Source organism: Poecilia latipinna, unplaced genomic scaffold (genome assembly GCF_001443285.1).
Source record: "Poecilia latipinna isolate Pla-1442-1.1 unplaced genomic scaffold, P_latipinna-1.0 Scaffold196, whole genome shotgun sequence".
Classification (NCBI taxonomy): Eukaryota; Metazoa; Chordata; class Actinopteri; order Cyprinodontiformes; family Poeciliidae; genus Poecilia; species Poecilia latipinna.
Genome location: NW_015112812.1, coordinates 429733 through 442518, shown reverse-complemented (window position 1 = coordinate 442518; position 12786 = coordinate 429733). Strand labels below are relative to the sequence as shown.

The window sequence follows — 12786 nt, the reverse complement described above, 5'->3', positions numbered from 1 at the left end:
TTGAGACGCAAAAGCATCTCAAAAGCTCAAATAATACCTGATTTATGACCAGCCAGCAATTTAAAGAGGAATAGCAAAAGCAACCGAGGTGAATAAGCAGTGGTTTCCAACACAGTAAGAATATGTTACTGTGAGATATGTTTTCCACTTCCTGGTTGTTGGAATGTAAGCATGACATTCATTTATTACAGTCATGACACAGCAGCAGTGTCTTCAGTCAGAGGCTTCTTTGCAGTCGTTGTAAGATTGACTGCAGAGATCCTTCCTCACAGCAATGACAATGACTGTTCAAGATACTTGAATGAAATGAGTTAAATTTAAATAATTTTTTGAATTGAATTGCAAGTCACTATTTTCTTGCAGACTTTATTATGTAACTCTAAGTGGACAAGTACCTGATTTAGTCTTAAGATCCAATAACATTATGTTTCCATATTCAAATTGCTCATGTCTTGAACAATTGAGTGTTTTTACATGTATTATAAGAATGTTGTTATTTTAATCACTTGGAATTTGAAGCCACGCCTCTTTGCGTGCCGAGCCTCCGGAAGCGGGAGCAAACATTGTGGTGTACTTGGCTTATGCTGACCTCTGTCTGCCGCAGGGAAAAGGGCTCTGCCTTCGGCTCGGAGCTAACTCAGCTGCACAAGTGTGAAAGCCACCCGGGTTCACTAGAAAACTCCTCCAACTCCACTTTAGCGTAGAGGTTTAAATGCGAATAAAATGTATTAATTAGCCGGACAATGCCTCCAAGCTTGCTCGCGCTTCGTGTGTATCCGTTGGTCACCGTTGGCTAGCTGTTAGCTCCTCATCCCGCCGTGTCCTTTGTTGCTCCGGTTAGCGGATGTTTTCCAGCATCTGTCAGCGGCTCCGTCACTAGGACAACACCCGGACGTCTGATGGGAGGCTGAGGGAACAATGTTGAGATTCCTCCGTGTCATTTTAACAGGTACAGCATCAGCGATTAGCCAAGCTTGTTGGCTAGTTAGCACAGTGTCGCTTCTTTTCTACGTGATTATGCAACGTGATTACCAGCGAACATTTGAGCTATGTTGTTAAACAAACCGAGAGGGAAGCTTACGTGCGTGTTTTATTTTTAAGAATTATTTAATACATATTTTATTGGTAGATGTTGACAACCACTAAGTTAGTTAGTACTTGATTAATTCAAGTTTTTGGGAAATCACTGTAGCTGCAATGAAGTATGTCTTGGTTTTTATTTATGTTATTATTACTTTTGGTATTTTACTGCCAATTTTATTGTTATTGTCATTATTTTTTAATCAAACTTAATTTTATTTCTTGCTTCATCATTTATCTGCGAAGTTGTGAAGCACTTGGTCAGCTGAGGTCGAGGTTGATGTAAATCTGCTATTGTATAAATAAACTTCCACTTGACTTCACTTTAACATGTGAGGACGTCATAAGTGGGTATTGGCAGTGTAAGGTTTAGCATTCCAGCTGGTAAACAAGCTATCTATTTAAAGAAAGTCAGAAGATTGACTTATTGAAACTCCCCAAAGAGCTAAATTAGTCATTTGCTTTGCATCAATCCTTCATACTGAGTATGCATATAGCAACAGTGGAAAGGAACATCAAAAGTTAACCATGTTAATGTAAATAGATGTTTTCTATGGCTTTGAATTTGTAACTCTGATTACTTTCTCTTCATTCGTAGGCCTGTTGGGTTTTCTGTTTGATGGAGTAGGAGCTTTTGGTGTCGGGGCGTATGGTGAGTCTGGGATTACTGCTATGAATCTGCATTAATTGTAGCTCATGTCTCTTAAGTGAATTTTCTCCGATCCCGCAGGTGGGGTGAGAGTAGTGAACGGGGATCACCACTGTTCCGGCAGAGTCGAAGTAAACCTTCACGATAAGTGGGGGACTATTTGCGACCATGACTGGGATATGCAGGCAGCTACTGTGGTGTGCGCGGAGCTGGGTTGCGGCATCGCTGAATCCGCTTCACGTGGCGCCGAATTTGGCCCGGGCAGTGGAGAGATTGCTTTGCGCTCCATCCATTGCAAAGGGCACGAGTCCAGCTTGATCCACTGTGATGCCTTCATTAGCAGGAACTACTTTTGCAGCCATCAGAATGATGCTGGTGTGAAATGCTCAGGTGAGACCTTGATCCGTTGTTGTCATAGTGTTGATTTGGTATGGGAGCAGTTTAATGGGGTGTAAGCACATTAGAAGACATGGCTGGGAATAAAAAAAAAAAATACAGGTCAAAGTAACAACGTTCTGTTCAAAAATGCTAAGGACATCTGCAGTTGAAACCAGATGTTTACACATGCTGTGTGAAAAGGACTTGTAACCTTGTTTCCCTCACAATCTAATTTTAAATCAGACTAAAGTTTCCCTGTTTTAGGTTAGTTAGGAATACCAAAGTTATTTCTGTTTGCTTGACATTAGAAAAAAGAGAGGGTGAGTTTATTTTACTTTGTTCAAATTCAGAAGTATGCACACACTTTTGTTACTTGGTAGACTTAACTAAATAAGTTGGGTCTTTTAGAGTTGCAGAAGCTTCTCACAACAGTTTCCTGGAATATCTGAACAGAGCTAGTGTAACAGAGTCTGGTTTGTAGGCTGCCCGGCTCACACACACTTTTGATCTTTGCCAACAAATTTCTTGAGAATGAGATAAGGGCTTTGGGATGGCAAAGAAAAAACCCCCAATATAGTCTGTTACCTTTTTGCCACTTTCTAACTAATTTTTGTGTAGCTTTAGCAGGGTTTCCCCCAGAAAACTTGCTAAGCCTGGTGGTTGAGGCGGTAAGCAGTAATTCATCTGTGTTTTTGAGAAGTTTTTTAAAGTTGGCAGGAATTTGAAAATATGACTTGATAATTATGTATTATTGGAAGACTAATACTTGAACACCAACTATAAAGTTCCTAAAAAATGCAAACATAAAAAAATTTAATTAAATAAACAATGCTTAGCCTGGTGGGGGCACAAGTAAAGCTTGGTGGCCCGCCAGGCTTACAATACAGTGGTGGAAACCCTGGCTTTAGGATCAGTGTTGAGTAAAAAAAAAAAAAACATTAGACTTCTTGGCTTTTGTCTTGAGATGCTGATTTTTTATTCCCTAATTATGTGCTTGCCTGCGAAATATTGAGAGGTTTAGTTTAATCTCATTTAATGTCAGACAGTGAGGATTCAAATGGTCATGCATCTTTTTACGCCACGTAGACAAACATCGTGTTTTAATTTGTAATCAATGAAGTACGTTGTTGCTTTTCCTCACAGGTACTCTAATGGAGCCCAGGCTTTCAGTGCTGTCACCTCACTTTGTGTTTTCTGCTGGAGAGTCTGTTCACTTCTACTGCAACATTCAACCACGTGACCGCGTCAGCAACGTCCACCTGTACAGGCACGGAGTCGAGACGCCGCTGGTCACACAGAGCGCAGACCCGACCCAGATCGGAGTCAGCCTGGTTCTGTCTGATGTAGAATCGTTTCAGCAAGGCAGCTACAGCTGCCAGTACAACATACGGGGTGGTTTCCCTCCCCACCGGATCACATCTCCAACCAGTCATCCTGTTAATATTACTGTGGGTGAGTATTAATCTCTGTCGTGCTTTTATACAAAATATTTTAATCCTCATTTTTGTTTTGTTTTTTTCTGTGATGCACTGCCCTGAAAGTTTTTCCAGTTTAAGTTACAACTCCAAATGTCATTGCATTTTTAGGATTTTATGTTCTTGGACAAAGTCAGATTTATAACATGCAAGGAAACGATATACGTTTTCAGACTTTAAAAAGTAAAAATCTGACAAGAAGCTTATATTTGTAATGAAATGCATTTATGCTGACATGCTTGAATAAAATCCAGTGCAATTATTTTTGCTTCTGAAATTAGACTTTGTTGAATTTAGTGTCAATATAAATACTGATGTTTCCTTAAGGGCAACATCATCTTGTGTTTTATTAACTAAGCTATTTAAAAGTAGTTCAACTTGTATATTTGTCCACAGAAATGAACCTTCTGGCGCAATGTTGGTTGTTTTGACACGATCTGATTGGACGACATCGGTTTCAGTTTTGTGCAACGCTGCCAACTATGTGTTTATCATGTTAAAAACAATGTAAACAATTTGCATTTTCTTAGCACAGGCCTTAGCATGCTAAGCCATTAGCTTTTGCTTTCGCTCAGCTGAGAGGAATACTTTTACAGAATATTGTTTGGTATTTTGTTGTGCAGTTTAACGTACTGTTTGCGTGAGAAACAATTTACCGATTTGTAATGCCAACTACTCATATGCTCAAAAACGTTTGTACCTCATCTGTAATTCATTTTCCCTATTTTACTGGCAGTTGACCTTTTAACTCCCCATCACTGGTACAACACGTCCTCTGAGGCCCCGACCGGCTCCGTCATCAAAGGCGAGGGTTTTAACATCACCTGCTCCACCCCGCGCCAGTACCCCGGCGCCTCCTTCCAGCTGCGCCTGGTCCGCTCCAACGGCACGTTGCGCCAGTCGCTCCCGGCCGTCTCCAAGTCCGTCACTTTCACCTTCCCCAACGCCCAGAGCTCCAACGAGGGATACTATTACTGCCTGTATCGGGTCCAGCTGGGCGGACGCACGTTTGTCTCCAGAGAGAGCCAGCCGCTACCTATAGCCATTAAAGGTAAGGCGCAAAGACGGGGAATCTTGAGTTTTCTGAGTGAAACTTAGGGACTGACTCCGCCCACTTTCAGATCCTGACCCGCTACTGAGCCCCATGGTGATCAGCTGGCTGGTGTCCGGGGTGACATTCGTCATAGCCGTCATCATTATTTTTACTGTGGCGAAGGTAATGTGCAACAAGGAGAAGCAGCCCTCTGAATTAGAGCGGGAGACCAGAACCTGTGAGTCAGCTTCACCGTCAAAAGACTAAAAATATCTCTAAGTCCTCGTGTGATTTAGAGTGAAAGATGTTCTTCTCTTCACAGGTGTGGACAACACATATGTTGCCTTATCAGTCCACAAGCTATGATGGAGTCCTCAGATGACAGGTGCTTGTGCACAAAGTTTAGCATGTTTTAGAAATGTTTACCACTTGGAAATTTGTAAATGTCTGGATTCTACCTCATTATTTTTTAAAATAAATTTAAATAAATACACCTTATACCTGAAAAATTGAACCTAAAACATCTTAACCACACTACCTGACTGAAAAGTGCTTCATTGTTTCATTTTAACCAAAGCCTTTTAACATGCTGCAGCTTTAAGTTAAACAATTAGCTAATGGTAGCTATCAGGCGGCTCTGTGCAGGATAATCCCAAGAGTTGGGGTGGATGTGAATGTAGCGGCTAGTCCTTCAGTACGACCTTTGACACGTGTGTCCATTTTAAATCAGCTGCCGTTCTGTTCCTGTGACTGGTTTGAGCAGGAACTCCACGTTTCTGATTATTTGACTACAGCTCAGCTTAACACAGGTGATTTCCTGTTCCTAATAATCACGAGTTACAAAGACTACCTGTGAATCTAGTAGTAATTTCCTGGTATTTCTATTAAAGGGAGGAAAATATAGGTAAATATATTTATAAACTGTCATAATATGGTCCTTCATTTGATTTTAATTTGGATTCTGCTTAATTTGGACCAAAAACTGTTGAAATATTCTTTGATTTAATGTAGTTAAACTGGTTTAGCTCTTATTGTGTCTCGTACCGCACATAAAATTGAGGGGGAACGAAGGTTATTCATGCGTCGGAAAGACACAGACCTAAATTCAGCTTAAACATGAAGTAATTTGTAAAGAATCATTTTCAAAATATCTGTAGATGTGAAAGACGAGTAGACGCGTAACAAAATAACTACAACAGTAGTTTCAGTACAAGGTGATTCTAGAAATTAATTTTACAGATAACCAACAAAATGTGAGAATGTTGAACAAATACATTTGGTAATTTATTTATTTATTTATTTTTGCTTATTAGATTAAATTTATAAATTTCTGTCCTTATTTTATCAGGTTTAACCTTTAGACATCCAGATGGCTCAAGTCGTCTTCATCCGAACTGCAGAAGACCGGGGAGACAGCAGCAACTGGATACTTGCTGCTCGCCACCTGCTGGTGACTGCTGGAACCAGTTTACAGCTGAGACTTCTATTCAGCACTTCCATTGGGACGCAGTTTGAGACTGCACTGGCTTCTTTACTCTTACTGGGAAACAATGAATAAGATTAATGTTCAGCACCATGTTATTGTAACGTGCAGGCAGGCAGCCATGTTGGAGCAGCAGTAGCATGTGTGTTTCTACGCTCCTGGTTAAGCCAGGTGTAAAGTATGCTTAGAGCGTCACTGTCTCAGATGTACACTAAACCTTAAATCTGTGAATCTGTGAAATGAGCGACTACGTTTCTGTGTTCTATACAGAGTTCAGCAGCTTTTTGTTCCAGATAACATAACAGACTGCTTAATGATTAGATACCTGCCCTCAGAACAATGATCCTTAAAGGATTATACGATGTAATGTACTTAAAGACTAACACTACTATGCATCTTCATCAGTTGTTTTTTTTTGCACTTGTTTTTGTAAATAGTAGCTGTAGTTGGTTAAAATGCTGAAGTTTTGTGTGCAAACTGTTAGACAATCTAAACATGTTGCTGATGGTACTTTTCTTTAGAGCAAACTACAACATAGCTTTTTTTTTTTAGCCACCTTGCAGTATGCGGTTCATTTGTTTTTGTATACGTTATTTATCTTGACACTTTTGTTCCTGAATAAACGACTTGAAACTCTAAAATGCTTACATATGCAAGCTCTTTATTATATTATGAAAACCAATTACAAAACAAATTACAAACTCTGGATAGATGGATGATGTGGTACAAAAGTGCTGCACACTTGAGCAAAGCATAAACTTGTAACACTATAGCTTGTATTGAGCAATTTTACATTTTTACCTTGGAAAAATCTTCATGTACTTATTGGATGCAATTTACAGTTTTATCAGAATTGATTGTAAAACACAGGCACTTGAATTTAAGTCTGTCCAAAATATGCATAAATGGCTGTGAGCAAAATGGAAGCATCAGTACTTGTTTGACAAACATTATTCAATTCAGCCACGCTGAAAAATGAGTTAAATCAAAATTATGTACAATAAACAAACGTGCGTCATTGTCAGTAATATTTGCTCTGCAGCGTTTAAATATGCACACATTAAACCGGGAACTTCAGGTGTAAGTTTCTGACTTTTATTACAAAACCGATATTTTTATTTTAAAAAGCGAGAGCTGAAATGACAATTTAGATCGCATAACTACACTTTAAAAACCCAATATTTACCCTACTTTCCCTAAATCCATAAGATTGGTAAAAATATTTATTTACTATGCTCTACCTTTAGACCAAAATGATCAACAGGAGCTTTGAAGGATCATACAACCCAGCAATTATAGGATCAGCAGAGAGCCGCCACCTGTATTCGACAAAATTGTGTTTGTTCTGCAGTTTGACTCAAAGAGGTGTTGTAGTGAAACTTGGTGAACAAGAATGTATTTTACCCTTACCTGTACAGTCATGCAAAAAAAACAAGACATTCCTTTTAAATCCAAAGTTTAACGGGGGTCTAGCTCACATTTTTTCCCCCCCACTTTGGTGTCAGTTTTCGCTTAATAATAATAAAACGGTGCCGCTTGTGGTTTACATGCAGTTTTCTACTCTTCAGTTTAGATTTAAGTTGTTTTAGAAGTATAAGGGAGGACCAGAAGGTGCAAACTCTTTTCTTTTTTGCTAGCCACAGCCACAGCAGGTAGGTGCAAACAAATTTCAGCATAAGAAAAAAACAAAGAAAAAAAAAAGCACAAATATTGCATCAACCACAAAGGCAGCAAAGTCTAAAATCCCCAAAAGACATCAATCAACTGTAGATGTAAAATAAAGTATCTCATCCCTCGACATCAAATCAATTTGAATAAAATCACACTATTCCTTTCATGGCCTCGTTTGCCTCCATGTTGGAGAAGACCAAGTAGAGGAAGGCTGCCAGAAGCAGGAAGAAGACGAACTGGAGCCACAGGGGGATCCGGCGGGACGACTTCTGTGCCTTTGGTTTCTCTGGTTCCGACTTCATGGGTTTGGCGTACGAGTTGCTGCTGTAGGTGGACGGAGTGTCGTACATGTAGGGCCTGAAACAATAAGTCAGGGTGCGGCTGAGGATCTGTCATGCGTTGAATTAAATCTCCAGAGCTACCGTGAATGTACCTGATCAAAAGCTGGTTAGACTAATTCAGATTACAATTTAGCTTCTGTGCACTGATGTTCCTCACTGATCAATTCAATTAAGTTAGGCAATTCGGTAACACTTTATTTGAAGGGGGTTGAATAAGACTGTCATGTCACCGTCATAAACATGACATAACATGTCATGAACATGAATAAGCCTTCATGAATATTTATGACTGTTGTCATAAAGCGTCATTCGGTAAATTATGACACTTTTAATACAAAGTTGACATTATTCAAAATGTCTTCGTTATGACAACTTGACATTAACCAGGAAATCATTACTGTTTAAACTTTACCTTTAATAACATAAAGTTACCTAATTTTTGAAGTGCAATCAGTAATACTTTTATAACAAATTTATATCAGTAATGATTTCTTAGTTAATGTCAAGTTGTCATAACAAAGACATTTTGAATAATGTCAACTTTGTATTAAAAGTGTCATAATTTACCGAAAGATGCTTTATGACAACAGTCATAAATATTCATGAAGGCTTATTCATGTTCATGACAGGTGTTATGTCATGTTTATGACAGGTGTTATGTCATGTTTATGACAGGTGTTATGTCAGTCTTATTCAACTCCCTTCAAATAAAGTGTTACCGGCAATTCATAAATGTGAAATCTGGGTTGGAGTTGAGAGTCACAAAAACACAAACTTTGGCAATGAATACAATTTATAAATGGTTTGCACTTGCATATTTTTTCTTTTTTGTATAAATGTAAGAAAATTTGTTTCCACAATTTCCAGAAACATGTCAGCAGATCATTCAGCTTGTAGGCGAGCGAGACTTTGCAGAGTTGCTGCCATCTGGGGTTTCTATGCAATTTTGAAAATTTATGAAATTCACTCCAATCAATTTTCAGGTCTAGATAAGTATTGTGATCCATTGCCTTTCATTTTCATAATTAAAATAGTCTGTTAATGTTTAATAAATGCTGTAGTTTTAATTTAGTCAATATAACATTGATGTTTATTTAATTTTTTTCATTTTAAATTTTGTTTTTTTCCCCACATACTGACTAGATTAAAAAAATAAAATGCCAAATTACTACTACTTTGGAAATTTTGGTTGAAAACAAATTGTCATTTTTGGGAGTTTTTACCAAAAGTATAAAGACAAATTTCACAAACAATGTTTGAAAAAAAAAAAAAAAAAAGAAAATCAGCTTTTAGTCCAGGAGATAAAGACCCTGAAATGAAGCTGATTTATCTGCAACATTTAAAAAATAAAATAAAACTTGCTTAAAAGAAGTGCATCCAAATGGCACAGAGTATAAAATGACTGGACATTTTTTTTTTAAATTTCAGAATAACTGATAAGGTGTTGAAAGAGTGCAGCTGAGGTTTGCAGAAGAAAAAAATGGCTACGTTACAGCAGCTGAGGTCAGAGTAGGATATTTCACAGATGTACTTACTCATCAACCAAATCCCTTCCTTTGTATTCAGGCCTTGAACTTGAGTAGCTCGAGTAGGAAGTGCTGCAGAAAGTCATATAAAAGTAGAAGATTTAAACGGCTTTTGAAAAAAAAAAAAAAAAATGAAAAAAAAAAAAATCAAATTTCAGGAACCGCTGATTCTGACTTACTCATGTCCATATTCCCCCTCAGCCCATTCTCGTCTGGATCTCATGTAAGACCCCCTGTAGCAACAAGACAGACTGGTTTGTGATCGCTATCCCGATTTAGTGACGTAAATACAGTTCAAGAAATAAAACAGAGAAACTGACCCGTCTCCAGAGGTCTCACTTCTGCTCTGAAAGAAGATGGAAACAAACTGTAAGCACTGAAGTTATACCCAAATGTGGGTGTGAAGGCAGCAAATCTACGCTATGAGCAGCTTCCACCGTTAAGCTACATGCAGAGCTGTTGTTCAGGGTGCTTGGCTCAAATTTTCAAAAATAATCGCATCGCCGACTTTTATTTGAAACGAATGTTAGTTTCGACTGTAGAGAGTGAAAAAAAGTGTACATCCAGAGTATGCTTACTTACAAGGTGCAATTTGCACCTTGTAAGTTCCACAAACACCTGAGCAGAGGGCGAGGAGAGATACTTACTGGTGTCCTGTAAACATAAGTGACTTCCTCCTCTGTAAGAAAACACAAATATCACATTGAATAGAAGGTTTTCTCACAAATATACGGTCCAGAAGTATCAGACACTTTGCTGTCTTGAATTTTCTAATGGAAAATCATTTGGTGATGCTTAATATATGCTGCAGTTTTTACACCTATTGGTAGGTAGACATAAACACAACACTTTTGTTTTTGCACCCATTGTGCACGAGCCCAAAGACTTCTTCCACGTACACAAAAGGCCTCGTTCCCTCAAATACGGTTCACCAATTTGTCTTAATCTAGATTAGTGAGCACTTCTTCCCTTGCTGACATAATCTGTCACACTCGCATATAAAGACGAGGATTAGACGGTGTGATTACTACACGGGAGTGCCTTAGGCTGGCCACAATAAAAGGCCACTCCAACCTGCAGTTTTATTGCACTGGGGCTTTCGAAAGCCATTCAGTATCTGGCGTGACTTAAATTTGACTCTGGTCAATAAACCAATCAGTCATCAATCGGGTTGATGATTGTGGCCTGTGGAATGTTGGTGCCCTCCTCTTCAATGTAAAGTTCTTGGATATTTGCAGGACCTGGAACATAATGTTGCATACGCCGATCCAGAGCATGTGACAAGTCTGGTGAGTCTGCTGGTTGTAAAAGAACTGGGACGTTTTCAGCTTCCAGGGATCGTGCACAGATCCTTGCAACATGGGGTCATCAATTACCATCTCCAACATGAGGTTGTGGATGCATGGTACGACAACTGGATCTTGATATTATATCTCTGTTTGTTCAAAATGCCATCTTAATAAAATGCACCTGTGTTCGTAGTGCATAACATAACCCATAACCCTATCATCACCATGGGCCACTCCATCAGCTCAGCTCAAAACATCTCTTCCATTGATTATAATAGGCATGTATCAGATTCCCAGCCAAAGATTTAAAGAGGAGATGCAAAAGCAAATGGGGTGGATTAGCAGCTATTGCCAACAACCTAAAGTGTTATTTAGGACATGTTGATATGAAATATCAATACATTTTATTTCCTTTTCGTGGTAAATACAGACATTTTAATTGAACTGAACTTAGTGAGAGAGATCGATAATTGGATGGCATCCTGTGTGCATTTGGATACATTGTCCAGCCCTAAAAAGTACCAAGGAAAACCTGTGATAAGAGAATTAAACTTTTACTACGTCAACCTTATGAGCCCAGCGTATGTATAAAACTAAATGAGTCTATAAGGACTGTTTACCTTCCTCTCTATAATAGGTTTTATCAGATGATGGTTTAGCTTTCTTCCCCTTGGCCATGGCTTCCTTCAGCTTCTTCACATACAGACTCTTGGTAGTTCCTGAGCACGAACAGACATCACACACAAACCAACATTAGGAATGATGAACAGCCTGCAAATCACACCAAACACTTCACAGGTAGAAACTTCACACAGACAGACGGACGGACGGACAGGGGGCCCGCCGAGGTCCACTGACGGTGATTCACTCACCAACCACAGGTCCATGTTTGATCCCGTACTCATCCAGCAGATCGCTGATTTCCTGCGGAGACTTGTTGTCCAGCGAAGCCATTTCAATCTATTCTATACGGTTTCTGTCTTTGGTTAAAACTGGCTATTTTTTTCGAATTTATTGGCGGTTAAGAGTAGTTTAGTTTCTTTTGGCGTCAAAAGAAAACCAAGTCGACTCCTCCTACACATGGGAGCTCGATTTCTATGCCGACGAGCCGCGGTGAAGCCGTGTGTGTTCAGAGCCCTAACCCCGCCCTTTCAGAATTGATCTCAGACACAAAACAAACGCTCTCCCACACAAATTGCGCACAACTTCCGTTTCTCCTGGCTTTTTCTTTGTTGGAATTGTTTTCAGTGTCTTACGGAAGCAGCGCCACCAGCAGGCAAGTATGAGTATTTAACCCTTTATACGGTAAAACCAGAGAGGCGGTTTGACTGAATATTTTTAAGAGGTAATACTGTAAGGCCATAAATACAGTATTATATGTAAAATTATGATTGTACCAATAGGACAGGCTTTTACTTTTCTGTAAAAGCGGTCAATCTAACTTTGGCTATAGTTTATCACCTATGGCATGTAGCCTATTTTTTATTTATTTATTTTGTAATATAGTTTATCACCTATGCCTATTTTTTAAATTTATTTTGTAATTATTACATTTTAAATCTACCTTCACAATTTTATGCTGCACATAAAGAAAACCTTTTCATTCAGTGTTTGGTTTAGTCAGATTATTCTCACACAAGAATGCAGTGCAGTGCCAGAAGCAATAGGTGTGGCTACATTGTCTTCAGGTAGAGAGGTTTGATTAATGAGCTTTTCTTTGCCCCTGTTTGCTCAATGTGTGACTGGCAACCACAGAGATGCTTGTGTTATGTAAGATTAACTTCCTTTTTATTGTTATTTAACAAGAGAAATGTGTATTTTTGCCAGTCTTCCTGACATGCCAAAGAGTAATTCAGTCTTT

At 38.9% G+C, this 12786-nt stretch overlaps 2 protein-coding genes across 2 annotated transcripts; one reads left to right on the top strand and one right to left on the bottom strand.

The window, feature by feature from the left end:
- Positions 1-539: 539 nt before the first annotated feature.
- LOC106946557 (uncharacterized) lies at positions 540-7213 on the top strand. Its single transcript, XM_015030963.1, has 8 exons — positions 540-949; positions 1679-1732; positions 1811-2119; positions 3251-3559; positions 4319-4633; positions 4704-4853; positions 4938-5000; positions 5964-7213. The coding sequence occupies exons 1-7, from the start codon at positions 919-921 to the stop codon at positions 4979-4981; spliced, it is 1212 nt and encodes a 403-aa protein (XP_014886449.1). The 5' UTR covers positions 540-918; the 3' UTR covers positions 4982-5000; positions 5964-7213.
- On the bottom strand, positions 7180-12027 carry LOC106946565 (emerin). The gene is made up of 7 exons (XM_015030977.1): positions 11798-12027; positions 11546-11644; positions 10284-10315; positions 9957-9982; positions 9816-9869; positions 9646-9708; positions 7180-8126 (listed from the first exon to the last, which is right to left on the bottom strand). The coding sequence occupies exons 1-7, from the start codon at positions 11877-11879 to the stop codon at positions 7919-7921; spliced, it is 564 nt and encodes a 187-aa protein (XP_014886463.1). The 5' UTR covers positions 11880-12027; the 3' UTR covers positions 7180-7918.
- Between the last annotated feature and the right edge of the window lie 759 nt (positions 12028-12786).